The sequence below is a fragment of the Drosophila yakuba genome, chromosome 2L, assembly GCF_016746365.2.
Source record: "Drosophila yakuba strain Tai18E2 chromosome 2L, Prin_Dyak_Tai18E2_2.1, whole genome shotgun sequence".
Classification (NCBI taxonomy): domain Eukaryota; kingdom Metazoa; phylum Arthropoda; class Insecta; order Diptera; family Drosophilidae; genus Drosophila; species Drosophila yakuba.
The window spans coordinates 4,303,187-4,329,672 of NC_052527.2; the positions used below are offsets into that span (position 1 = coordinate 4,303,187).

General features: G+C 49.2%; 1 protein-coding gene across 1 annotated transcript; it reads right to left on the minus strand.

Annotated features, from left to right (window-relative positions):
* Positions 1–259: 259 nt before the first annotated feature.
* LOC6526801 (cadherin-related tumor suppressor) lies at positions 260–24,538 on the minus strand. Its single transcript, XM_039370603.2, has 9 exons — positions 23,543–24,538; positions 14,650–20,197; positions 11,239–11,547; positions 10,946–11,179; positions 10,671–10,872; positions 10,308–10,594; positions 7,340–10,102; positions 3,719–7,275; positions 260–3,656 (listed from the first exon to the last, which is right to left on the minus strand). Exons 2-9 carry the CDS (start codon positions 20,095–20,097, stop codon positions 992–994), a joined length of 15,465 nt encoding a protein of 5,154 aa, XP_039226537.1. The 5' UTR covers positions 20,098–20,197; positions 23,543–24,538; the 3' UTR covers positions 260–991.
* Positions 24,539–26,486: the final 1,948 nt, after the last annotated feature.

Consider the following 26,486-nt stretch of genomic DNA (forward strand, 5'->3'; position numbering starts at 1 on the left):
TTTGTTAAATTCTTGTTGTTGACAAATTAGAACTTGACTTGTCGCTTTAGATCACTATCTATTTGTAGTCTGGTAACACTGAAAATAGCACAGTTGTTTGGCGCCAAGAAAAAATAAATTTAAAATAGCAAGTCGTACAAAAAATGAAAAAGAAATATAACACTGGAAGAACGATAAAGTTTCTTAAGTATTTTTCGCAATTTAAAAACTCAAAACTTCCCATAATAGAAACAAAAGAAATAATTATTTTGATGGTTAATATGTATTTAATAACATTTCACTACGAATTACATACATATACAAGTTGCTTAAGTACATATCTAGAGGAATGCGAAGTATCTCTGATATTCATTATCTATAAGTACGACTAAGGCAGTTAGGCGATGTTGGCGAGATTGTCAATAAATTAGAGCAATGTTAGAAATGTACTTAAATGGCGTCTCAAATCAATGCACACTTGGCTGAAACTATCTTAATATAGCACTCAGAAAAACATATACACAAGTACAGAAGTTGAGATAATCAGCATTTGAAATTAATTGGGTGTACTAAAGTACGGAATTATCAGTCGTTATTGTTTTACTTTCGAACCCTTAACGGAAGTGCACTTAGGATGGTTGACCTTGATACAAGGTCATAAGGTTCTCATAAGATTAGTTGCTTATTGTCCGTAATATGCACGATTCTACACTTTCATTAACTTACAGTCTAACCTCGTTTAGTTTTCGTTGTACATTGCAAAATAAAATGGCATTACTTAGGATCTACGAAGAAGAAATGTAGCTTTACACAAAATTTACAAATACATTTACGTACTAGCGAGAATTTCTCTTTGCTTTTTTGCTTTTGACCACATTAAATAGTTGCTTTAAAACATAATTTAGGTAATTTTTGCAGAATTTTTAAGTTTTGATGGGTTTGCAGTGAATTGGCTCAGACTTTAGGAACACTTTAGCGTTTGTTGCACATGAATGTGGACTCATGGAGCATATTACACGTACTCCTCTGGAGCTGCCGGTCCATTGGATGATGGCATTCGCAGCGTGGACACCACTTGGGTTTGCTGCTGTTGCTGCGAAGGTCCATTTGTGTCCGGAAGCTCGGCGATGTCCTTGAAGACGCCCATCAGGTTTTCGTAGCTGGGTCCCCAGTTGAGCAGATACTCCCAGCCGAGGGTGGTGGCCGACGGGGATGCGGCTCCATTGGCCTTGCGGTAGATTCCGCTCAGATGGTTGGCTATGTCATCGTCGCTGGCCACGAGCGTGCTGAGCGATCCGCGAAAGGATGACTCGAAGCCATCGTAGGCGTGCGGCGGAATGGGCGGCGTCTTGACCACAGTTGTTGGCGGATTTCTGCTCGTCTCTCCACCGCTCAGTGCTCTGGACACAGGACTGCGTCCATCCAGGAGACTCTTGCTGGTGGAATACTTGCCATCGCCACTCAGACTGTTGTTGTCGTACTCGATCTCCGAGCACGTGAAGCTGTCGTTGCCGCTTTCGTCCGTCGAAGTGGAACTGTGGGCATCCACATCGCCACCTAGCGACATATGGAGCGCACTGCTCGAGACTCGAGGCGCCTCACTGCTGGAGGAGACGGCATCCAGGGTGGAGATCAGGCTGCAGGTGCGCGGTCTGCCATTCAACCGCTCAATCTCCTCGGCAGTCAGGCCCATGGAAGTTTGCTGCGCCTGCTGCTGTGGCACTCCTGGTTTCTGTCTGCTGGCACTGGAACTCTGCCCGGACAGCTGGGACATTACGGGGCTGTTCAGGCTGCGTTCGCTGTTGCTGTGCACGTCCTTGCCAACGCCACCGGAACTGGAGGTGGTGGCCAGCAGGGCACTCTGCAGTGGCTTTCCGGAAATGTCGTGCAAGGTGAGAATGCGCGGCTGCTGGGAACTCAGCTCCGAGCTGGGCGAGAGTCGGGCCAGCGGAGTGCTCTGATGGGTGCGGGATGCACTGGTGGGCGGTGGAGGTGGCTGGCCACCTTGGTTCCGGGTCACAAAGGGAGCTGTGTGGCGGTGCTGCTGCTGCTGCTGTTGGGAGCCGGAGTTCTGATGTTTGTGATGCGTGTACGCGGAAACTGGTGGAACACTGGCCTTGTACTTGCGCAGGCCAGCTGCCTCCCGGTAGCCCTTGTAGTGATAGACGATATCAATGTCGGAGGGCGCAATGGAGCTGGCGTTCTCCAGGTCGTAGTGCTCCGGGTACTCGGAGCCCATGTCCACGGAACTGGCGTGCTCCAGGGGCAGAGGATGGAGCGGCGGAATGGCCAGGTGGTGATCCTCCCGTATCAGTGGACTCTCGCGTTCTATGATATCGGGTCGCTGGGGTCGCTGCTGCTGCTGCTGTGGCTGTGGCAACTCCGCGGTGGGTTCCTTGAACTTCTTGGTCAATAGTTCGGGACCCACCAGGTGGTGGCTACCCACTGGCGGCCGCATATGATCACCGGCTCCAACTGGAGGGGAGGGAGCTTCACTGGGATGCAGATTGCGAACCAGGACGTGATCCACCTGACTTTGCGTGACTGGACCACCCGGGTGCTTGATCTTGAAGCCGGGCACGCCGCAACTCAAGCTTCCAATCTTCTCCTGCTTACCGCGGAATCGATAGATAACATAGGAGCCCAGAATAGCCACGACCAGAATGACAAAGAACACAATGACCAGGGTGAAGCCAATGCTCAGAGGATCGGCCACCTGGGCGGCATCTTGACCAATGTCTCCGCTGCAGCCGGACTCAATCTTGCCGTGATATCGAACCTCCGGAAAGATGCTGCCGGATCCATTAAGCGGCTGCAGTTCGTTGTTCACTGTCACATTGGCCAGGCAGCCCACAAAAGCCTCTCCACCCACATTCAAAGTGGTCAAGTAGGGATCCAGGAAGTCATGCACTCCGGCAATATCCAGCTCATCGCCCACTTGCCGTCCATCGACCAGGAGTCTCAGACTTCGACTTTCGCTGAACAAACTCACATTGTGCCACTTGCCATCGTTCAGCGAAGAGGTCTCCTGCACCGTCATGTTGATGGTAAGATGCTGCTTGGAGTAGTAGACCAAACGACCCTCGCGTAGGGACAACGAGGTGAACATTTGATTGGTGGCCGCATACAGGATCTGACCCTGATCCTTGTACGTGCGGAACAGCAGGCTGAGCATCTTCGGAGCCTCGTAGATCTGGGAAGCTGTGCTGAAATTGCTGACTGCTCGACGTTCCCTCATCTGCGGATTATCCAACCAGGCACTTTTGCTGTTGTACAGATTGTCCAGCAGCTGCATGCGACGATATATCTCCGAGATTCGGAACTCCACAAAGGCACCTTCGCCCAGGTTGATGGGTTCCAAGGAGTCCGAGCAATCGGGCGACTGTAAGTGACCACCGCACTGACACAAAGAACTTGACCACCGATCGATGCACTGCCCGGCGAATCCTCCACAGCGTTCGGCAGCCAAAGCCGGTTGACACGCCTGTCGATTGCATCCGGCCAGAATGCTTCTCTGCTGCAATGGGGCACTGAGGTTCAGGGCACGTCCTGCGATGTGAACACTGTGCAGACAGCCCACTAGATCATCGCTGTGCACCTGACCAGGTCGCTCCAAAATGGGATCAGCCGAGGCCAGGCCACCGATCATCAGCGGTTGCTTGTTGAAGTTGAGAGTTCTGTGGAAGATGTGATTCAAAATTAGAGGTCTTGAGCTGTAATAGATGATATGTAAGCTTACCCCACGGGGCCCACTTCGTCCGCATAGCAGCTGGAGTCTCCGGGCAAGCACTCCGTGCACACGTCACCGGAATCCGCGCACTTGGCCACGCTGAGTGACATGACACGTCCATTCCGGGTGGCCGTTACCTTGTGCCATCCACCATCCGCCAGATTACGTCCAGCAATCACCGTACTGATGGCGGTACGAGCTCCGCCAGATGAGAAGTACGCCCGGCCGTGCACCAGTTCGATGGCCAGGAAGTCGGATCTGCCGCCACTCTGCATGCCGTAGTTGTACAGCAATAGGGAGTTGGGCTTCGTGGTGGCGAACACGATGGATATATCATTGGTGGTCACATCCAAAGCGGGAAAACTCATGTAGGACAGCGGTTGGAATCCATAGCTGAAACGCTCGCAATGTCGCCCATATCGACCCGGTGTGCAGTTGCACTTGTAACCCGGCTTCAGGCTGACACACAAGCCGCCGTGCAGGCAGGGATTGGGTCGGCATGAGTCCGACACGCTCTCGCACTGATTGCCACGGAAACCGGGACGGCAAAGGCAGAAGTAGGAGGATCCGTCCGGACTGCGTTGGCAACTGCCGCCGTTGCGACATGGCTTGCTGTAGCACACATCACTGCGCTCCTTCTCGCAGTGTTTGCCATCCCGATTGGCCGGACACATGCACTGGAAGTCGCTGCCCAGGCGACGGCATTGCACCTGCGAGTGGCAAGGATTGGGCAGGCAGGGATCCTGCCTGCGACTGCACTGCTCGCCCGAGAATCCGCTGGTGCACTGGCAACTGTAGTCGTGCACCACCCGCGGACCACTCAGCACCAGCGCCGGACTGTCCTGGATGACAAAGCTGTGGGCATCCAGCAGGCGAATGGTGGCACTGCATACCCCTCCATTCTCACAAACTTCTGGTTCGGAGCAGGGCTCATAGCCCACAATCACCTCCTTTTGCAGCAGCTCCGAAAACGCCGACCGCTTCTCCCGCAGGCGTTCAATCAAGTGCTTGGGTTGTTGGTAGTTGGTCTTGGCCGATCTCACTGCCATGAGCAGTTGGAGATTAGTTGAATTGCCACTACCAACCTCCAGGAGACTATATAAGATAACCTCATCCTCGTTGCTCATCCTGGACTTAATCATCTCCAGAATGGGTCGATAGTGGTTGGCCAGGAAGTGGTTAGCCGTCATATTGCGTACCATGATGGACACTGAGTTGGCCAACGTTTCGTTGTTGAAACTCTGGAAGGCCACACTCACTTTGGAGCTAACATCGCCATGCTTCCCATCATTACCCGTATAGCTGAACACCGAAGCTATTGGCGTCGTATGTGAGGTGGTAATCAGATCACAGGCGCGGGGAATGGCCAACTGCAGCTGACTCTGGGCGGGATTCTTCTGCAGGCGACAGCGATAGTCGCCCACGATGTCAATATCATTGGGTCGCACATCGGCCAGCTTCACATTCGCAGGCAGATCGCCATTGAACAGACTGACAGCTATGTGCAGGCTCCTTGTGGTCGATGGATTGTCGTTCTGATCCAACACTGTGATCGTGACCAGGTGCTGGGCCTTCTGCTTCGGCTTTCCACTGTCCTCCACCTCAATTAGTGCCTCTAGAACAGGTGTGATTTCCCGATCGAAACTGATTGTGGACCTGACCACACCGGAGTTCCTGTCCACACTCAGCCAGGACTTGTGCTTGCCGCCAATCAACTGGTAGGTGAAGGGTCCTCCATTGCGCGGCAGATCCGGATCACTGGCCATCAAGGTCATAATGGAAGTGCCGGGCGGTTCATTCTCGGAGATGTAACCGTTTAGAGCTTCAGTCGTGAAGGTGGGTCCATTGTCGTTCACATCCTCCAGTTCTATGTGCACCGTTGCACTGCCCGTCTGTGGAGGCAGTCCGGTATCAATGGCTCCAATCACCAGGTTATAGGTGGAGATCTCCTCGCGATCCAGGCGACTTGCCGTGCTAATCTCACCCGTCTGCACATCGATCTTGAAGCTGTGTTTCAGATTGCCGTTGATGATCGAGTAGCTAAACTGATTATTTTGGGCGCGCACATCCTTGTCAATGGCCTTGACTGTGGTGACCTTCGTGCCAATTGGAGCTGCCTCGGAAATGGTGGAAGTGTAGTAGTGTTTAATGAACTCCGGTGGATCGTTTCCATCCTGAATCGATATAATCACTTGTGCCTCATCGGTGTCGTTGCCACGAATGCTGCCATAGTTTTTGGCCATCACAGTGAGCACCACACGGTTTTGTGTCTCCCTGTCCAAATGTCGAGCTACATAAATCAAGCCCGTATTGGTGTCGATGCGGAAACCCTTGTCGTTGCTGGAGCCCACCAGAAGGTAGTACACACGTCCATCCTCGCCGCTGTCTTTGTCGGTGGCCTGGACGGCACCCACTCTTGTGCCCACCGCCGAGGTTTCCGATACGTCGAAGTGAAAGACTGGCTGCAGGAACTGTGGGTAGAACTCATTCACGCCCAGCACATGCACGTAGAGATTGGCGTAGCTCTCCATGCTCGAATCCGGGTTTTTCGCCTTAATCTGTAGTGTGTAGATGCGACGCTCCTCGTAGTCGAAGGAGACCGCCGACGAAATGGTGCCATTGCTCTGGTTCATTGAGAAGAAGTGCCTGTCCGGTCCGCTGGGCAGGAATGCGTAATGGATAATGGCATTCTTCGGCGAGTCCTTATCCGTGGCATGTGCCTGGAATACAAAGGTGCCAACTGGTTTGTTCTCAGGTATATAACCGTGGTATTCCCTTTGATCGAACACTGGTGGATTGTCGTTGACATCCGTCAAGATGATCGTAAGCATGGCAACGGAGGATAGAGGATGGTAGCCCAGATCCTGAACTGTGATATTCAGATGGTACTCTTGTATCAGATCATAATCCAATTGCTGTTGTATCACTATGCCACCGGTGCGTTCGTCCACGCTGAAGTCCTGACGCTCATTGCCACCGGAAATGGAATACCTGAGCATGCCATTGGGACCGGTATCATCGTCAGTTGCGCCTACCGTTAGGATTGTGGAACCCACTGGCTCATTCTCGGGCACAATCACCTGATAGCTATTCACCGAAAATCTAGGCGTGTCCAGATTCTCACCGGTTACCACGATTACGACGCGAGTCTCATCCGACTGCGGAGGAACACCATGATCCGTGGCCCTAACCACCAGTTCATAGCGAGAGTTGGGCGGCACTTGGATGGGTCGGACCAAAGTGATCCAGCCATCATGTCTGCCAATGGTGAAGATCGAACTCAAGTTGAATGTCATCAGGGAGTAGTCCATCTCGTTAGTGCCCAGATCCTGCTTGTCATTTGCGTGGACGCGAACAATTCGCTGACCACGAACTGCATCCTGTGGCAGTGGCGCCAGGTACTCCTCCTGTTCGAACTTTGGCGGATTGTTGTGGGCGTCGACGATGTTGATGTTCACCAGGCACTCGGAGTACAACGGCGGCTTACCATTGTCCGTGGCCAAAACGGTGAGGGCGTACATGTTCTCCGGCGAGCGGACATACTGGGAGTGCTTGAAGTGAACCGCCTGTTTGGAATTCAAGTAATCAAGTATAAATATTAAATATATTTAAAATATATTAGGTACGTACCTTCTTACTGAAGACCTCACCCGTGGCCGGATCAATGCTGAACATGGGCGACGGCTGCTGGAGGGAGTAGGAGATCACCGAGTTGGGACCCTGCTTATCGCGATCCGTGGCTATGATTTGGCCCACCAGCGCAATCGATTGCTGCAGCTCCGGGAAGCTGAAGCTGTAGAAGCTGTGCTCGAACTCGGGCGCATTGTCGTTCTGGTCCTGGATCGTGATGGTAATGGGTGTCTCGGCACGCCAGGCTCCATCGGAGGCCACCACCTTTAGGATGTACTCATCCTGTTGCTCGCGATCCAGATGGCCGGCCACTGTGATGTTTCCGCTCTGCGGCTCGATGCGAAACTTCTCGCCGGGATTCTCGCTGAAGGAATAGGAAGCATTGGCATTTGCACCCAGATCCAAATCGGAAGAGGTGACTCGGATCACAAAGCTGCCGATCTCGGCATTCTCGGTTACATTCAGTGAAAAGAGACGTGTGAACTTGGGCGGGTTGTCGTTCTTGTCGAGCAGATGCAGTAGGACACTGGCTGTTCCCGTCAAATGAGGAACACCCTGGTCAACGGCCTCCACCACGAACGCATAGTCGCCGATCTCCTCACGATCCAGTCGCATCCTGGTGTAAATCTCACCCGATTCCGTGATCTCAAAGGTGCCATCAAAGTCGTTCTGCAAGCGATAGATGACATTTCCATTGTCGCCGGAGTCACGATCGCTGGCCTTTACAACGGCGATCAACTGGGGTGGAGACTCCTCCTCCAGGACCTCGGCATTGTAGATGAGCTGCTCCATGACGGGTGCATTGTCATTGGCATCCGTTACGTTGAGCGTTATTAGAGTTACGCTACGCAGACTTGGCGTATCGCCATCGGCTGCCTCGACCCAAATCTCGTACAGATGTGTCAGCTCATAGTCCAGGCCATCCTGCCCAACGCTCAGGACTCCGCTACTGGGATCCACTCTCAGGGAATCGCCCATTATGCCGCCGGCTATGGCATAGCGAATCTTACCCACCAAACCCTTTTTCGGCGATGTGGCACTAACTTTGGTTATCATTTTCCCTGGTCTCACATCCTCCGACATGGTGAAGTGACTGTTGGCCATGTAGGCAAAGGTGGGAAAGAGCTCCGGGGGTCGCAGGATAATTGTGAGCTCAGCCTTGGAACTAAGTGGTTGCTCACCCTGATCCATTGCAGATATTACAATCGTATAGGTCAAATCATCAGGGGACTTAGTCCTGGTCTTTAGCTCCAGCTTGGTGCTCACCACGCCCGTTTTGGTGTTTATATCGAAGTAGTGTTGGTCTCGCCCACTGATGGTGTAATGTACCACAGCGTTTTCGCCATCATCCAAGTCCAAGGCACGAGCTCCAAACACAAACTCACCCTTGCTGATCCTCTCCGGCACTGCTACGTTGTAGTGGGTGGAGTCGAACTTGGGGATATTGTCATTGACATCGGACACACTGATGGTGAGATTTACGGACGAGGCACGTGGCTCGGTAATGGAGCTATCCTGGGCCATCAAAGTCAAGTGGTACACGGCAGTCTCCTCGCGATCGAGCGTTGTAGCTGTGGAGATCTCGCCCGTTTCCGAATCTATGTGGAACCGATGCATGTGCTCTCCCAATAGGTTAAAGCGCAGCTTGGCATTTAGTCCTTCGTCCTTATCCGTGGCTCTGGGGCTCAGTACATGAGTGCCCGCCGGTAAATTCTCGCGGACAGTAGCATGATAGGAGTGCAGTTCGAATACCGGATCATTGTCATTGATGTCCTGCACCTCCACGCGCACAATTCCCGTGCCAGTGAGTGGAGGCGAGCCCGTGTCCATGGCCACCAAGGTGAGGGTGTACTCGCTCTGCTGCTCCCGATCCAGGGGCTTCAACAACGCAATGTCACCGGAGGAGGCATTGATGCGGAAGAGATCACTGTCGCCCTCCTTGAGGAAGTAGCGCACCTGTGAGTTCAGCGGTGGAGTATCTGCATCATAGGCGTTTACTGTGAGCACATATCCACCATTTGGCGGCACAGTGTTCTCCATGACCCGTGCCAAGTAGGGGGAATCCAAAAAAGTGGGTCTATTATCGTTTATGTCCAGGATGTTGATGGTCAGCTCAGCCGTGTCGCCAGCTGGATTCTCCAAGGCGCAATCCTCGGCTCGCACGGTGAGGGAGTAGCGGGAGAGGCGCTCGTAGTTGAGGTTCTTGGCCACCCGCACCACACCCGTATCCTCGCTGATGCTGAAGTCGTGGTTCTGATCGCCCAGCACAATGGAATACCGGATGCGTCCGTTTGCACCCTCATCCACATCGGTGGCGGACACCTGAAGGACCATGGCGCCAATGCTGGCGTTTTCCGCCACCGAGGCGGAGTATTGCTTCGGATCAAAGACGGGACTATTGTCGTTCTCGTCCAGAATCCGAATGAGCAACTGCGTCTCCGTGGACTGCGGTGGTTCGCCACGATCTCGGGCTGTGATGTTGAGCAGATAACTGGAGCGCAACTCACGGTCCAAGGCATCGACGACGCGCAACTGTCCATCGGTGGGATTCAGGGAGAAGGGCAGTGGATCCAATTGACCCATGTCCTCATCGCTGGCCTCCTTCATCAGATAATCGATGTACCCGTTGCGGCCCTCGTCATTGTCGACAGCCTTGACAGCGATAACGACCGTGTTGATGGCCACGTTCTCCATGATCGCCGTTTCGTTTGCGGAAACGAAGATGGGCACCTCGTCGTTGACATCTTTGATGAGTATCGTCACCTGGAAAAAAGTGCCGATCAGTATTTGGCTAATTGTGTTTCATAGCAGTCAAGATAAAACGGTGAACCGATAAAGGAGGCAAACGGGTTTGAAACTAGTCCTCTAATTAATTAGGGCTTCACGAACTAAGCGATTCTGTCTGAACTAACGGTCCAGATAACTAGATAGCATCAAGATTAGAACCATGAGCTCTATGGAAACTTACCTTTACAGTCGAGGATAGCCGCTGCTGCTTTTGATGGGCCAAAAACTCCTGCCGTGTTTGCTGATACTTTCTGGGCGATCGGTACTTGAGCTTCAGCTGCGTCTCCTCCAATTCGCTGAAGGATGCAAATTCATCAGCACAATCGCGGGCGGTCACCGTAAGGGTGTACGCCGATCGGTGTTCCCTGTCCAAGTTGCGGCGAGTGCGAATGGTGCCATTGCTGTCGATGCCGAACTCTGAATCAACGTCTCCTGCGGTGATGCTGTACTCAATCAGCCCATTGTTGCCTGTCATAAATAAGGTGATATGCATGGTAATAAGAAATCTGCGGGTGGTAACAGCGGTAGTGAATAAGAAACTTACCCGAATCTATATCCTTTGCTGACACAGTGACTACCTCTGTGGCAATGGGCACATTCTCGAAGACCTCGCTCGAATAGCTCATGGGATCGAAAATGGGAGCATTGTCGTTCAGATCGAGCACGTTGCAGTAGACCGTTATGGTGGTGGACAGGCTGGGTTGGCCATTGTCCTGGGCCTGCACAATCAGGATGTAGTGCTGAACCTGATGATTAGAACAAACAAAAATATGCCTAAGTACTTTCAAACTACGACTATTAGATATATCGAGTTCCCACCTCTTCGTAATCGAGTCGCGCGGTCAGGGTCAGCATTCCAGTTTGTGGATTCAGGCTGAAGACGTCGTTGGCCCAATCCGAGACCACGCCGTAGGAAACCTGGGCATTCTGGCCGAGATCGGCATCCCTGGCCACTATCTGACCCACTTGGTAGCCACGTTGGGCATTTTCCGGTATGTCAAAGGAGTAGACGGTGTCCTCGAACAAGGGCGGATTATCATTGGTATCGCTCACCTATAAAGAATTGGGAATCATTGCAAGTTATACCTTAAACTGGTTAGAAGCTTCCTTACCTGGATGGTGGCATATGTCTCCGTGTACTGCACTCCGTCGGACACGCGAATCCTCAGCTCGTACTTGCTCTTCGTCTCCCGATCGAGGGTGTCGTTGAGAATGAGCTTTCCAGTGGAGGGCTCCAGCAGGAACTTGCCATCGTGCCCATCCATCAGCAGGAACGTCACCGAACCAAGTGTATCCGGATCGTGGGCACGCAGCGTGGAGATGGTGTGTCCAATCTGGAGATCCTCGCTGACATTGTAGACGAACGGCGAGTCGAGGAACTGCGGCGGACTATCGTTCTTGTCGAGAACGGTTACTCTGACCTGCAGAGAGAGATACATAAAGCGTATTCGTTGCGTCAATAACACTGACCCACTTGGCAGGAGAACAGGAGGAGTGGAGTACAGGAGGATAGGAGGAGGAGCACTGGTAACTGGCATCAGCGATATGGCATCGAGCGGAAACTAGTTCCATATTCGGCACTAAATGCCCAGAGTATTCTATGTACGAGCCAGCACTTATGTGCCCAGCCAAACTTTTGTCGCAATGTCAATCGCATTCTTCATCTCGCTTAACCTGGCCTCGAATTGACCCGCTTACACTGAGCTAATGGTATATGGTACATGGTATATATGTTATATGGTTTATGGTAAGAGAACTTGGCTTGAACTTTCAGCTTATGACCGAGCGCATTATAGTTTTGGGCCATTTCTCTTCCTCTGCTCGAGAATGGCACGAACGAAACCGGCTTCTTAACCTTTATTGCGCCATCTTAATGTTTATAATTATTTTTCACTAGTGCTAATTAATTTACAAGTCTTTTGGCAACCAGTGCCTTTCTAAACGCATTAAGTGCAGAAGAAAAAGCGGCATACAACGGTCGGCAAGGACTAAGAATCGATATGCCTTAGTGTTTTGTGAGTCCATCTAGCGGTCTACAAAAGCCAACTCGTAACTCTTGGTAGAGTCGCACATGGAGGACACAGGAGAAGAGCTCCGGAGGCCATAAATTCTCGGACTCCAGAACCAGCAATCGTAAAATATATACAGCGTCTTGTGCCGAGGAGATGGTGTTAAGTCGGTGCTATGCGAGTAAATACTGCATTTGTAATAAAATTTATGCAAATTTGTAACATCAGACGGATGAAGTGGATGTGGAAGTGGATAGTAGGACCCAGCTAGGGATCCCATTCCAATTGCAATTCCACTTCCACTCACGAATGCATTAGTGGGCAGCCTTTGGAGCAAAACACCAGCATTTGGATGCCCGAGGCCGGGTGAAATGTGTGCGGCTAATTGAACTAATTTGAGGCGGTGGAAAGCGGGTGCAGCTGCAGAAAATGTTACCATTTGTCAATCTGCTTAATGGCCAGCTCAACAAAAAAAAAAAAGAACACAGAAACTAGCCTTGGGTTGGCCATAAATTTGCGTGAAATTCCAAACCCTGACTCTCGCGGATCAGGGGGACATTTTGATGGAAAGCCAAATGACATTCACTCGCTTGTTTGCTCACATTTAATTGCATTCATTGCGAAAGCAGGCTAAGATCCGCAGACTAGAAAGCAGCGCTTAATGGCATTATAAGCTCATTATGGCTAACACTAAACGCTATGAACGAGGGGGAATCTTAGTATGTATGTACTAGTTGGCTAACGAAATTGGATTAGCTAATGCATCTAATTAGGACTGCATTCAAATTCATCGGTTGTTTTCTTGCAGCATTAAAAATATTTAAACTTAACGCGAAAAAAACTGAAAACATGACAATCGTTTTAAATCAATGCAACAATGAGTTGATTGAAACGATCTTCGCACGCGAGGACCAGCGATCGAAACATCCACTAAACCATAGTTGCTTGTACTAACCCAAGGCTGTGTTTTTTCAGTTTTTTTTCCAGCTTTTTTCACCTTTTTTTCAGCTTTTTTTTCCGCTTCTTCAGCTTCTTGCACGAAACTGGAACTGGAACTACACACATTTGCATGCGTGCATTGTTGGCATACCTACGCATACGACGTGTTGGCCATGAACACGCGGAGCGGCTAAAAGGGGCAAAAAGCAGCAGCCACTCGATGGCTGTCTGCGGAGCAGAAGAATGGAGAATCTGGCCCCAAAGAGAAGACTGTGTAGTGGAGTGGAGAATCGAAAATGGCTACACAAAGGAAAAAGGATCAACTTAGATCTACCTATAAATACAAGATCTGTGTTAATACTTAGTAATCAAAAGGGGGATTTTGCAATTATTTTACAGCTGTTTAGGTTTATGCAAAGTGATTTTTAATCAAGTGAACAATAGATTAACATATTCCATAGCATGCGATGAAACTTTAGATACACTTAAGTGAAATCATTTGAGCAAGTACTTCATAATATGAAATCATTACAGTTTAATTAACAATTCAATTATGCTTATTACACTTTAATTGAACTTAATTTGTTCGAGTGTACTTGTGCCGGGCTCTTTTTGCCTTTGTTCTCTCTTCTGGCTTTTTATACTCGGTATGTCTTGTGGCCCGAAAACCAGTATGTGTTGGTTCGTAGAGGTCGGCGAAGTACCCTGCAATCGCAGAGGGGGAAGAACTCGGGGCCATCGGGATGCCGGGATGCCTGGAGAAGGCTGAGTAGGGTACTGGGCATAATTAAAGGCATCTGCCAATGAAGCAACTTATTATAATTCTATCCCTGCGGCCCATTTATGCAGCGCTGGGATGTGAAATATTTTCTCGATACACAGGTCTGTCTGGTTGCCCCTGCCCCCTGACCCCCTCAATCCCCTTGTGCCCCATCAAATTCATTCAGCAGATAGTCCTCTTCGTTGGCCTGTTAATTTGCATCTGAATCCGAAGGCATAACCGCATGTGCATGTGCAGCAAAGGATGACGGAGGGACTAAAGCTGGAGTTGAAACTAAAGTTGGAGCGGGAGTTGGAGCTGAAGCTGAAGCTGCGGAGTGGTTGGCGTGTAATCAACATTTCATATCAGCACAAGACATTAAAAGCGCATTAGTGCGGTCTCGACTTGCACTGATAAGCCCTTGAAACTGCCCCAGAAATGGCCGACTCGGCAACAATATCCCATATCCCACATCCCATATTCCCTATATCCTCATTTTCAAGCATGAAGTACCTTTCGTTACAAAGTAAAGAAGAGGTCGCTGTCCCAAAAGTAAGTTCGAAAGCCCCTTTATGTAAGTAATCGGAATCTGATAAAAACCCCACTCGGATTCCGAACGTTTTGATCAAAGTGAGTATGATGCATGGTTTCAGTTTGGGTTTGGGCAAAAGTAAGGTTTTTGCAGTTGAAAATATTAAGGAATTTGCGTCAAATCCAAGTATAAACAAACTTATTTACATTTTCAATAGCATAAATGATAATAACTGCATCCTTTTCTTTGCTTTAAGTATTACTTTGGCTTTCCAGTAACTCACCTTCGTTCTGGATGTGCGTGGCTGTCCGCCAAGGGCGATGGCATAGACCTCCACCTCGTACTCCTCCGGTCCAGCTTCACGGTCCAGCTCGGCGGCGGTGGAAAGGATACCCAGCTTGGCATCGATGTCAAAGAGGCGATCCACCTGACCACGCGATCCGACTGCCGTGACATTTGTCACAAAGTATTCTATCTCGGCGGAGGCCAGATGCGCGGTCACCGTCAGAATACTCGTTCCAATTGGTTCGTTCTCGTAGACGGAACCGGACAGCTTACTCCGTTGCTCGAACTGCGGCACAGATGATTCACTTGCTCCAGAACCCGGAGTTATGATTGTGATGTACACCTCGCTGCTGCGACGTTCGCTTTGAACGGCTTCATCGGTGGCTTTCAGGGTCAGCTGGTAGCGAACCTCCTGCTTCAACTGAGGCGCCGGGGTAAAGGTCACGACACCCGTGTTCCTTTGCAGCTTGAACAGCTCCTGGGGGCCACTGACAATCTCGTAGGTGACCAAGCCGTTGCTGGACGAGTCCGCATCCTTGGCATGCACCTGCATCACCGCTGTGCTGCTGCCCTTGGAAGTCGAGAATTTGGACGGCAGGATGGCCGCATTCATGGACACAAAAACGGGTGCGTTATCGTTGATGTCCTCCACAATCACGGTGACCAGTTTTTCCGTGGAGAGCTGTCGTTCCGATGGCTGAGCACGATCCGTGGCCACCACGGTCAGGCGAAAGGTATCAATCGATTCCCGATCAATCTCCCTCAGCGTGTGAATCACACCCGTCTCCGTGTTGATGCCAAAGTGTCGTCCTTGCGGAAGTTGGGGTTCCTGCTTGCTAATGGCGTAGCTCACCTTGCCGTTGAGACCCGAATCCGGATCGTCGGCGGTTACGGTCACAATGGGTGTCTTCAGGGGAATGCCCTCCTTGATCTGCCGCACAATCGCAGTGCTGGGAAAGATCGGTGGATTGTCGTTGTCATCCACCACGAGCACGTTATACAAAACGGTGGTGGACAACGACGGAGTGCCGCAATCGGAGGCAGTGATGTTCAGCGTATAGCTGGTTATGTCCTCGTAGTCCAGGGGCTTGTGGAGATAGAGGCTACCCGTAATGCTGTCGATGTGGAAGGTGTCACGGCGATTACCAGCCGATATACTAAAGACCACCTGGCTATTGACTCCCTGATCCGCATCACTGGCTCTGAATCGCATCAATTCGGTACCCGTTGGACTTGTCTCCAAAACGGAAACCTCACTGCTCGACTGTGTGAACTCCGGAGCATTGTCGTTCTCGTCCAGCACCACAATGGTAATGCTGGCATTGGAGCTCAGCGGATGCTTGAGTGCAGCATCCTTGGCTACGACGATCAGGTGATGAATCTCCTGGGACTCCCGGTCCAATCTGCGCGCCAATGAAAGCTGACCTGTGGCGCTGTCCAAGTTGAACTGACCAGCCTCATTGCCCTTCGCCAGTGTGTAGTATACATCTCCATTCAGACCCTCATCCGCATCTTGGGTGAAGACATGCGCAATGTGCGTTCCCTCGGAGGCTCCTTCAGAAATGGTGACATGGTAAGGTGCTCGCAGAAATTCCGGCGCATTGTCGTTCACATCGGTGACGATAACCTTCACCTTGACTTTGTCCTGCAGGCGCGGAATGCCATTGTCCGAAACGGTGGCCTCCAGCAGCATATAGTTGCCAGCCATGGATCCCCTGAGGGAACCATCCTCGCCACCTGCCTCCGCATTCCTGCTGACTTTCACCAGAGCCTCGCGATCGAAGGGTCGCAGCGTTTTTATGAAACCATTTCTGGTGTCTATCGTAAAGTCCTGCGTCTGACTGGACAGCGTGAAACTCAGCTCCGCATTTCTACCAATATCCCGGTCCACTGCTGTTAGCTTACCCACAAACGTGTCTGCAGGAGCGTTCTCCGGTATGCTAAATGTAAAGGTGCTGTTGGTGAACTGTGGCGCATTGTCGTTCTCATCGATCACATGGATGACCACCGGGACCACCGAAGATCTGGATGGTTGACCAGCATCCCGGCAAGAAACGGTTAGAGCATAGTAATCCCGCTCCTCGCGATCGAGTGGAGCTCTCACAAACAGGAAGCCATCGGGAAACACACCGAACATGCGCTCAGAGTTGCCCTCGATGATCTCGTACGAGATCCGACCATTATCCCCCAAATCAATATCCGTAGCGGCCAAAGCGAAAAATCGAGTGTTCACTTTCGTGGTCTCCGGGAGGGAAGTCTCATAGGAGGTGTGATCGAAGACGGGAGTGTGATCGTTAACATCGGCTATCAGCACAGAGAGGCTCAGTTTACTGGAGAGCGGAGGACTGCCCGCATCCGTGGCCATTAGTTCCACGTGGATGAGGGATCCGGGCTCTGCTCTTATGGGCCGCTGTAGGTAAAGAACACCCGTGACTGCTCCAATGCGGAACTGCTGATTGGGATTCTGGGTGAGGCTATAGCTGATCCTACTGTTCACGCCCGCATCCCGATCTCTGACCCTGGACAGGTAGATCTCCTGGCCCACAGCCGCATTCTCCGGCAACGAGATCGTGGGCTCTGACTCGCGATCCAAGGCGAAAACGGGAGCATTATCATTCAGATCGATAATGGCTATATTAACAATGCACTGGCCATATGAAACGCTGCCAGCGGCTGCACTGGAGCTGGAGCTGGCCAAGATAGTCAAACGATAATTGGCCTGCTCCTCGCGATCCAAGGGTCGGGCGGTGGTGATGCGACCACTCCTGGGATCGATTCGGAAATTCTGAGCCCTGTCGCCTTGGATGATGTCGTATTCGATGGGAGAGTTTGCCTTGCCATTCGTGGACTTTACCTGCACGATGCCCACCTCGCGATTTGGTTGGCTGTTCCTTTGCTGCTCGTGATCCTCGAGCATCTGGAACTCATAGCCGCCAGCTTGTGCCTGGCCGCATTCAAGCAACTCCGACTTGGACTTGAGCACAATTTCCACAATGGCATCTTGCTGGCTCCTCCGCTGCCCAGCATCACGCGCCGATACCACCAGCTTGTAATGGGGCTTCCAATGCATCGAGGCAGCAGCATCGCCACGCAGGCTGATGGCTCCCGAACGGGCGTCCAGCTGGAAGAGACCATCGCCACCTGACTCGAGTCGGTACTCAATTAAGGCATTATCGCCATCGTCTTTATCTGAGGCCGTGACATGGAGCAGGATCCTCTCCTTCTCCACCTCCGCCTTGAGCTTGATATCATCGTCATCGGTGAGCGAGTAGATGTAGTGCCTGGGATAAAACTGAGGATCGTTATCGTTTACATCGGCCACATTCAGCCAAACGGTGGCCGTGGCCGATTGGGGCGTGGGTGCTCCCTGATCGCGGGCAATCACAGGTACCTCGTATCGCGACATTTTCTCACGATCCAGAGGCCTTCGCGTTGTTAATTGGCCCGTCAACGCATCGAGGGCAAACTGTAGCGGGTACAGGCGCTCCACGCTGGGCGCCAGGGCAAAGGTCACCGATCCATTGGTGCCCTGATCATGATCGGTGGCCGTCATCAGTGCCACAATCGTTTGCGGTGGAGCATCCTCACTTAGCGTCACATTCTGCTCCCTTTGACTGAACTGCGGCGCCTCATCGTTCTCGTCCAGAATGATCACCTTTAGCTGGGTGTAAGCAAATTTGGGATTAGGTCCACCATCTCTTGCCGAAATGCTCAGTTCAACGGTGTCGCGAATCTCTCTGTCCAGCGGACCCGTGGTCACAATCAAACCCGTTAGGGGATCCATGGAGAACCACTTGAGCTCATTGCCCGAGAGTATATCGTAGTGCACCTGGGCATTGACGCCAGTGTCCTCATCCGTGGCTGTGATTGAGGCCACAAAACTTCCCGTGGGTGCCAGTTCACTCAGCACCGCTGAATATTCCGATTTCTCGAACACCGGCTCATGATCATTCACATCGTTCACATCGATGATCAGATGGGCCGTGGTCGTTCGCGCCGGAGTTCCCTGATCCATGGCCACCACGGTCAGATTATACTTGCCGATCTCCTCGCGATCCAGAACTCCATTTACCCTTACTATATGCAAGTCGGCAGCTTCTTCCAGACGAAAGTGGCCCAGCTCATTGCCGGAAACGATGCGCACCGATGTTCTGCCATTAAGACCGGAATCGGAATCCTTAACGGCCACGGCTGCCACCACAGTGCCATTCACCGCATTCTCATCCACGGTGGCCACTTTACCGCCATCCGGAAAGAACCGGAAACTGATGATGGGGTCGTGATCGTTGGTGTCCAGCAGGTTCACCGTCACATAGGTGCGTCCATCCTGCCGCGGCGATCCATGATCCCTGGCGAACACAGTGAAAACGCAGCTTTTCTGGTTTTTCTGCTGGGGGCAGTTCACGCGTTCCGTGGTGGAAATAACCCCCGTCTCCGGATTGACCGTGAATTGGTGCTCCGTTTCGGCCAGATAGTAGGTGATCTTGCTATTGTCACCCAAGTCATTGTCCGAAGCCATCACGGTCGCGACTGGAGTTCCCGGCAGAGCAGTTTCGTTCAAGGAGACATTGTAATCACTATGATCAAAGATCGGTGGATTATCATTGACATCCAGTATGGTGACGTTCACTTGGAGGTAGCCGAAACGCGGTGGAGTTCCTCCATCTCGGGCAGAGATGTTCAGTTGGTAGCTGCCACGTGACTCGCGGTCGAGGTTGCCTGTGGTCTCCAGGTGCAGATATGAGGTGTCGCCACTGGGATTCGCCGTCGTCACCAGCCGGAATTTGTTGTCCACATTTCCAGCCACAATCTCATACTGATCGGTTACCCCGTTCTCACCCACATCCGCATCAGTGGCGGCATCGAGGAGCAACCGAGTACCCGTGGTGGCACTTTCGGAGAAGGAAATCGCGATGCTGGGTTCGGGAAACTCCGGCGAATTGTCGTTGACATCCAGAACCTTAATCCGCACCTCGATGGGGTAGGTGGGCTGTGAGGAGAGCACCACCAAGTCGTAGTGATCCCGCATCCCTTCCCGATCGAGCACCACATTGGTCTTCACCTCACCCGTAACCGGATCGAGTGTGAATTCCCGCGGAGGTTCGTTGAACCGATACGAGAACTTTGGCTTTGTGGGTATAAAACCCACAGAGGTTCCACGCGGCTGACCCTCGAGCACCTCGAAATCGGCACTGGTGTCCACCGCCCGGGATTGCATCTCACCCGATGGCGAGGATGAGGAGCTTCTCCTACGCGGAAAGGCGGCATATTGTTCATAGGTGGTGGCATAACTCCGGCCACGCGGTGCCAGTAGCTCCAGCTTGGTGTCGCCTGTTTGGCACAAGGATTCCCTGCCCGCCAGGAGCAGAAAAAACAGGAGCAGGAGCCTCTCCATCTGGAGGCTGTTTCTAATGTCTGTTCGAAATTTATTTTGCACTACTTTCATTTGTCGCACTTTTGTCTTGTTGCTCACACTCTGAATGCATCGTAGAACTCGTCATTTTGCATCACTTTTGATAATGATTTATTGATTTTTCGTCTGTCGCCTGCAACGAAAAGAAGGTGAAATTGAAATTAGCCATGGTTAAGGTAATTGCTGCTTAGTGCTAATTAGGTATTAACGTGTTTTGTACCACTTGTTGGCGTAAGCCGTTCAATTAACAAACTGCTTTCATGCACCGCGTTCACCAACCATATCAGCATTTTCATACTCCGTCGAGCATAAAATTAGTAAAGCTCAATTCGGTGCGATATGAGGCGCCAAAGCGTAAAATCGGCAGTTAGTGAAAAATTAACAAACAAATGGAACTTTTTTAGGTAGTAATAAGTAAAATAAGTTATTCATATTTCTGAATAAGTATGCACACAAATTAAGGAGGTAAATCCAATGACTGAGGCAACGAACTTAAAGGAAATCAAATGACTGAGGCAACGAACTTAAAGGAAATCAAATGACTGAGGCAACGAACTTGAAGGAAACCAAATGACTCGAGAAAACGAACTCTATTCAATAAAAGCAAGTTCTTGCCCCATAACTATTAGAATGAAAATAAGTTAGTTATAAATTCCTTATAGGTTTCCACACATCTACTTTTTTCGCTGACCCTACAGAAAACTTAACCCTCTTAAGCCCGCGCTCTCCTTCAGGCTAAGAAATACGGGCAAATGGAAACGAAAGAAGCTGCGATCCAGCGTCAAGTTGATTGAAATCCCGAGACCCAGACTCCAGCTGGGGCTGCTGGTCCTAGGCTTTTAGAAAAATCTAATCAAGATTTAGGCGGCGTCTATTAATCAAACGAAATTCCGAAACACTCGGAGACAACGACCGGTGGAAGGGAAAATTTCCATTAATAGCATGCGTGTCAGCTTTGGACCAAATTAATGCTTTGTGGGCAATCTCTTGTTAACCTGAGACTCTAAGAATATCAATACAAAGATGCCCTGGCCACCTCCGCCCCTTGACACAAAAAGTAGTAGTAGTAACGCTCTGAAAGCAGCTAACTGATTCGTATTCGTATTAACACCAGAGCACCGTAAACGCCTTTTTCTTTTGTGATAGACCCTGGAAACACCCTTTGCTGCAATCACAGAAGTAATAAGTAAATAATATTATTTTGAGAATTAATTAGTTTGGTTCATTATGGATAAAACAAAATAATTTAGATGAGATAAAAGTTGAGATACATGGACTGATCTAAGCCATATTTAAATAAATACATCTAGCATGCGGTACAGAAATACCTCTCATTTGGATATGATGGTCACTAGATGGACTAACTAGAAGGAACGCATGGCAGTGGACCCGCAGAATCTGTCAGAATTTGGACTGGGGCTCGAAACGAATCGAATCGAATCGGATCGGATCTCTCTGTCTCCTCGGATACATAGCTAAAAATGCGTCGTAAATTTCGTTTTTGTTGTCTGAAGCTTTTGAAGCCGAACCCGTTCATTAATCTTAAAAATCTACCTGCTCTAATGGTATTGTTAGCTGTCGGTGTTGTTGTTTTTCTTCCCGTAGCTGTAGCTGTTCCTTTGCAATCTTCTCATTTCGTTGCTGGTCTCTATCAAAGATATTTTTTATGTCTTGGTGTTTTGTCTTCTTTATTGCTGTCCCAAACACACACAGACATATGAAAATATCCATAGGAAGGTTTTTGGGTTCCCTGTTGCTATCGAATGCCGAGTGCATTAGTAATCCTCGTTCCAAACTCAGTTTTCTAAGAATTTCAAAAGTTTGCTGATGGGAGTGTCACAATTTTAGTATTTTAACAAAAAGGTCAGTAAAAAGGTTATAATTATTTAAGCCTTTGCTTTTAATATAATGACAGCTATATGCGATAGGATAAAGCGGAAAGGCTTCTCAATTCAAAGACCGCTTTCAATGGAAATTAAAATTTTATTTACACTTTAATCACGTGTCGTGGGGAAAAGGAATATGTGGGAAATATTTGATACCTCCATTCAAATAAATTACTTTCATTGAGCTTCACAGCCCATTTGAAGTTCACTATTCACAGTTCACGAATGGCAGAAAAATTTAAATATTGTCTCGAAGAAAGGAAAAAAAAAGCAAAGCCCATTTGTTTGATTGATGTATGCATACATATCGCCTTATCCGTCTCCTTTACACTTTCCCATACGCATCGCTGGCCCACGGAATATCTGGTTTCCACGCCATTAATATCGATGAAGCCGGGCTATATTCGAGAGCTCTAAAATGCCATATAGTCGTGCATGACCCGGCTAGTTTATGCGGCTTAAGTCGATTTGCAATGCAAATCCAAATTCAGGCCCAAAACCCACAACAAAGGGAGAAGATATCATAGAATCGCCGAAAAAGAACAAAACCAGTCTTGGCAATTTCGTGATGATGCCCTCAGCATTCCCGATTCCTTTTCTTATTATTATGAATTTTTATTTTATTTCACCTTTTCACTTTACATCGCACTGCATTGCAGTGCAGCTCCAGTTAAGTCGAGTTGTAAACGTGTTTTTCATATTTCCATGTTCATTTACATTTCGCTCTCCAGCTATAAGGTCTGCAGAGAGAGAGTGCAACTGTCCAGGAATATTTTCTTCTTATTTTCTTTTTCTTTCTCCCGTTCGTCGATATTTCTGACAATAACAAAACAGCCCCAAAAAAACGACAATTTTCAACCATTACGTGGCAGCCAGGCGTTTCATGCTCAACTCAACTCAGCTCAACTCAAGATCTCAACTTGGCTTTTGGCTCCAGCCTCAGCATCCGAAACCGAATCCGAATCCGAAAACAACATCAGCATCAACATCAAGTTGAGGGGCCAACCTTTACAAGCACAACTACCTACGTTACCGTTGGCTTATAATAATTCCACAATTAATCTTGTACGCTTTTTACACTGTATTGTGTGCTTGTCGTTTTCCGTTTCAAGTATTTCTATGGAGCGATCTATAAATATTTTTGGCTCAACCGCAAGCTCAGAAAAAGGAAAATATTATACTTTATTGTTTGACCCCTAAATAAAGTGTCTTCTTTCTATAAATTGTTAGTTTACATTTTAATGCATCTCACATGAAACAATTCCATGCTAATATAAAGTTCTTTTACCTTTGTTTCAATCTATTTTAGACCCATAATAACCTTGCATACCAGACACCCATTTCGCTTTGCCTATGAATGCATTAGCTGAAAACTGCCTTTCTTGATAATATCGCGTGGGCTGGAAAAAGTGATTTGTGCTGGCTTATTGATTTTATGCTAATTCCCTCGCCAAGATTGGCTAAAGGCTAAAATCTCCGCTGCTCAAATTGGAATACAAACCGATTTGTATGATGGATGGGAAAAATAGAAGGTTTCGAAAGGGGCAGATCGAAAATATATCTATCCTGCATGAATGTTTATGAGTACCTACCATTTTTCTTCACATTTTTACATGCATTTTGGTGTTGGTGGGCTCGCACACACACACACACACGAGCGCGCACACAGGCGCACTTGAACACGGCGGCACTCACACAGTTGCACTCACACACACGTACGCAGCATATTTATTTTTTGTTGTATTTTTCTTCTTTTTTTTCCTTCAGCAAAACGTGTTTTGCCTCATTTTTCGCTCTTGTATATATGGCTTGTAGCTGCAGCAGCAACGTTGTTGGAATTTTTCACTTATAAAAATTTGCAACGGCGACACACACACACACACACACACTTGAATAGGCACAAAAATGGGTAAACTTGGGCAAACTTGGGTAAACTTGGGGGCCAGCTGCTGATCCGCACACGGATTATATATATATATTTCTATAGCATAGCATATATTGCGGGGTAACACAGCTATTATGGGGTATTATGTTTTTACAGCGCCCAATCCCGAGGTTTACGGTGTCGCACCTTCACTTTTTTTTGTCAACCGTTCCGCGCACGCGCGCCTTTTAATCCGCCTCGAACTGAAGATATCGGCCCAAACCACTCGCTCAGTGGTCTCAACGGAACTGAGTGGCTCTTGGCCACGGCTCCAGCCGAGATTCGATTGAGAGCCGAGGACTGGGACTGGGAAAAGCCGTCGGACGGGTTTTCGAATCGCTTTGTGGAGAGAGAGAGAGAACATGGCTCTCTGGTGAGATACCTGTTGTGGCTGCAACACATTTTTCACTTGTTGCAGTTTCGTTTTTCATTTTCTTGTTCGCCACAGCGCTCTCTCTTCCCAGTTTCGCTCCTCATCTTGGACCTCGTCGGTCTTGGGTCCTCGTCGGTCCAGTCCAGTCCAACGAGATTCAATAGCCACCGGCGACCCATACACAGCAACAATAAAAATTACTGCGGGTACTTTTTACTGCGCTCGGATGCACTGCAAGATTGGTTTTGGTCATTTGAAGTTAGTGGATTAGAGCTACTTCTAAAGATGCCACCATTTCTGGACACCAATCTGCCCACTGATCTTGTTACAGTATAAATTAAGATATACCATTAAATAAACCATTCTTTCTTAAAAAATACCATTCAGTTTACCTTAAAATAAATCCCATTCCATCTGATCCTAATCCATATACATTGTTTTTTAAGCTGAGTAACCCCTTCTCACCTATATTTCCTCCCAGTGCACTAGATGTTTTCGTTATTGTGCTCAGTCGTGCTCACTCGGTCCTAGTAGAATCCAGGGATCAGGAGGAGGAGTACGCTGCTCCCCACTCCCATGACGCAGGTTCGGGCTCGGAATAAGAAATTCTTTCGCAGCTCTCTGTGCGGATCGCTCTCCCGATCTTCGAGAGGCGAAGAGCCTCGCTCTGGGAGTCTTTTACTTGGTTTCCTCACTGGGATCGCTTCGATCGGATGGTCTTTTCTTTTTCTTACGGCAGCGCCGTAGAATTTTGTTTAGCATAGAAACTGGTTTCAAATTAAAATTATCGCTGGTCATTTTTCTTATGGTTAGTTGTCGTTTACTTTGCCGTTGTTGTTGTTTCTCTTGTTCTTGTTGTTGCTCTTGTTGTTGTTGCTGCTGATGGTGGTGGTGCCTCATTTTTGTTTTTTTTTTTGGCTTTCTGGAATTTCGGTGTTTGGTGTTTTGTATTTTGTGTTTGGGACCTGCGTTTTACTTCCCTTCGCTGATTTTGTTGTTTTCTGATTCGGGCGATGGTGCAATGTTGCTGGTGTGGACCTAGCTCTCAGTCCTCATCTCCACTTCGATCTCACTCCTCAATGCGTGCCCTAAACATATGCACTGAACAAAATAAGGGTGTCGAAAATAAACAAGTCAAATATTAGTTAATAACTCTACTTCATTTTTAAAGGGGAATGTTTAAAACACACTCTGTTTTGATACTTAAAATCATTTCAAGTACACTGTTAGAACTGAAAGTTGTTTTTATAAAATGATCTTAAGATTTTAAAATAGAAAAGGTTTAGTTGGCCTTAAAAAATATAAAGTATGCGTTTTTATGTCCTGAACAAAGGAATGCTGAACGAAATGTATGAGAATGTCTTGAATGTTTTTTAAGACACCTTGCTTAATTGCCTAATTGAATTATAATTGCTCTCCCACTTTTCTCACCGTGTAGTGGAAGGGGTAGCGAAGCATGAGTGCCTGTCTGGGCCCTTAAACATGGCCAGCAGACGATTGCTGGAAGCTGCCAGTCGGATGTCGCTGGCTGGCTGGCCATCTTTATTCCTATTAGGCTGGAAATTAGAATCTGGTACTGGGGAGATTCCAGGAATATCTGGCGGAGCAACAGCACTCAAAAATCTAAGCAAGAGAAAGACCGCCGATTCCGCAGCGATCGTAATCTGTGTGAATATTCAGGGGTTTCCAGATAGATGTGCCCCAGGGAATTGGAATAGGAATAGGGTCGGGTGTGCACATTGTGCTCCCCTAGACCACATGCAATTGCATGGTGGCTGGGAAGGAGGCTGTGATGGGGGGACTGGGAGAGCTGGGAGTTGCGGATTGGGAACCCAACAACAACCTGAAACGGCGAGGCAACCTCAGCCGAGTCCCGCGACTCGCTGGCTGCCTCGTAAAACTGTCACTTAGTGCAGTAAAAAGAGCATAACAAGAGTTTTGTCCGATTTTATTTCTTTATGAATGTCGTCTTGGTCGTCGTGGTCGCTGCCTAAATGCCAGTAGAAACCTCGGCAGCAGCCCGGTCCGGTCGCATTCTTATCTTTTGAGAAATATTACAAAAACACGCAAAGCCCAGCTCCCAGCTCACAGCTCCCAACGCCATGCTCCCAACTCCATGCTCCATTCTCCGAGCTCCAAGTCCTGGCTGTCGTTGTGGCTCTGTCTTTGGCGATCGGAGACCGAGAGACACAAAGGCAAACCAATAAAAATAGCTGAGCCTACGACGCAACAGAATAAC

Excerpts from the sequence above, each read along its gene's own strand:
- LOC6526801 (XM_039370603.2), bottom strand. The coding sequence starts at position 20,097 with ATGAAAGTAGTGCAAAATAAATTTCGAACAGACATTAGAAACAGCCTC. Across the intron at positions 11,548-14,649 it reads CACGCACATCCAGAACGAAG|GTCAGAGTAACCGTTCTCGA; the intron begins GTGAGTTACTGG and ends CTCTCTCTGCAG. Across the intron at positions 10,595-10,670 it reads AGCAAAGGATATAGATTCGG|GCAACAATGGGCTGATTGAG; the intron begins GTAAGTTTCTTA and ends TATTTATGACAG.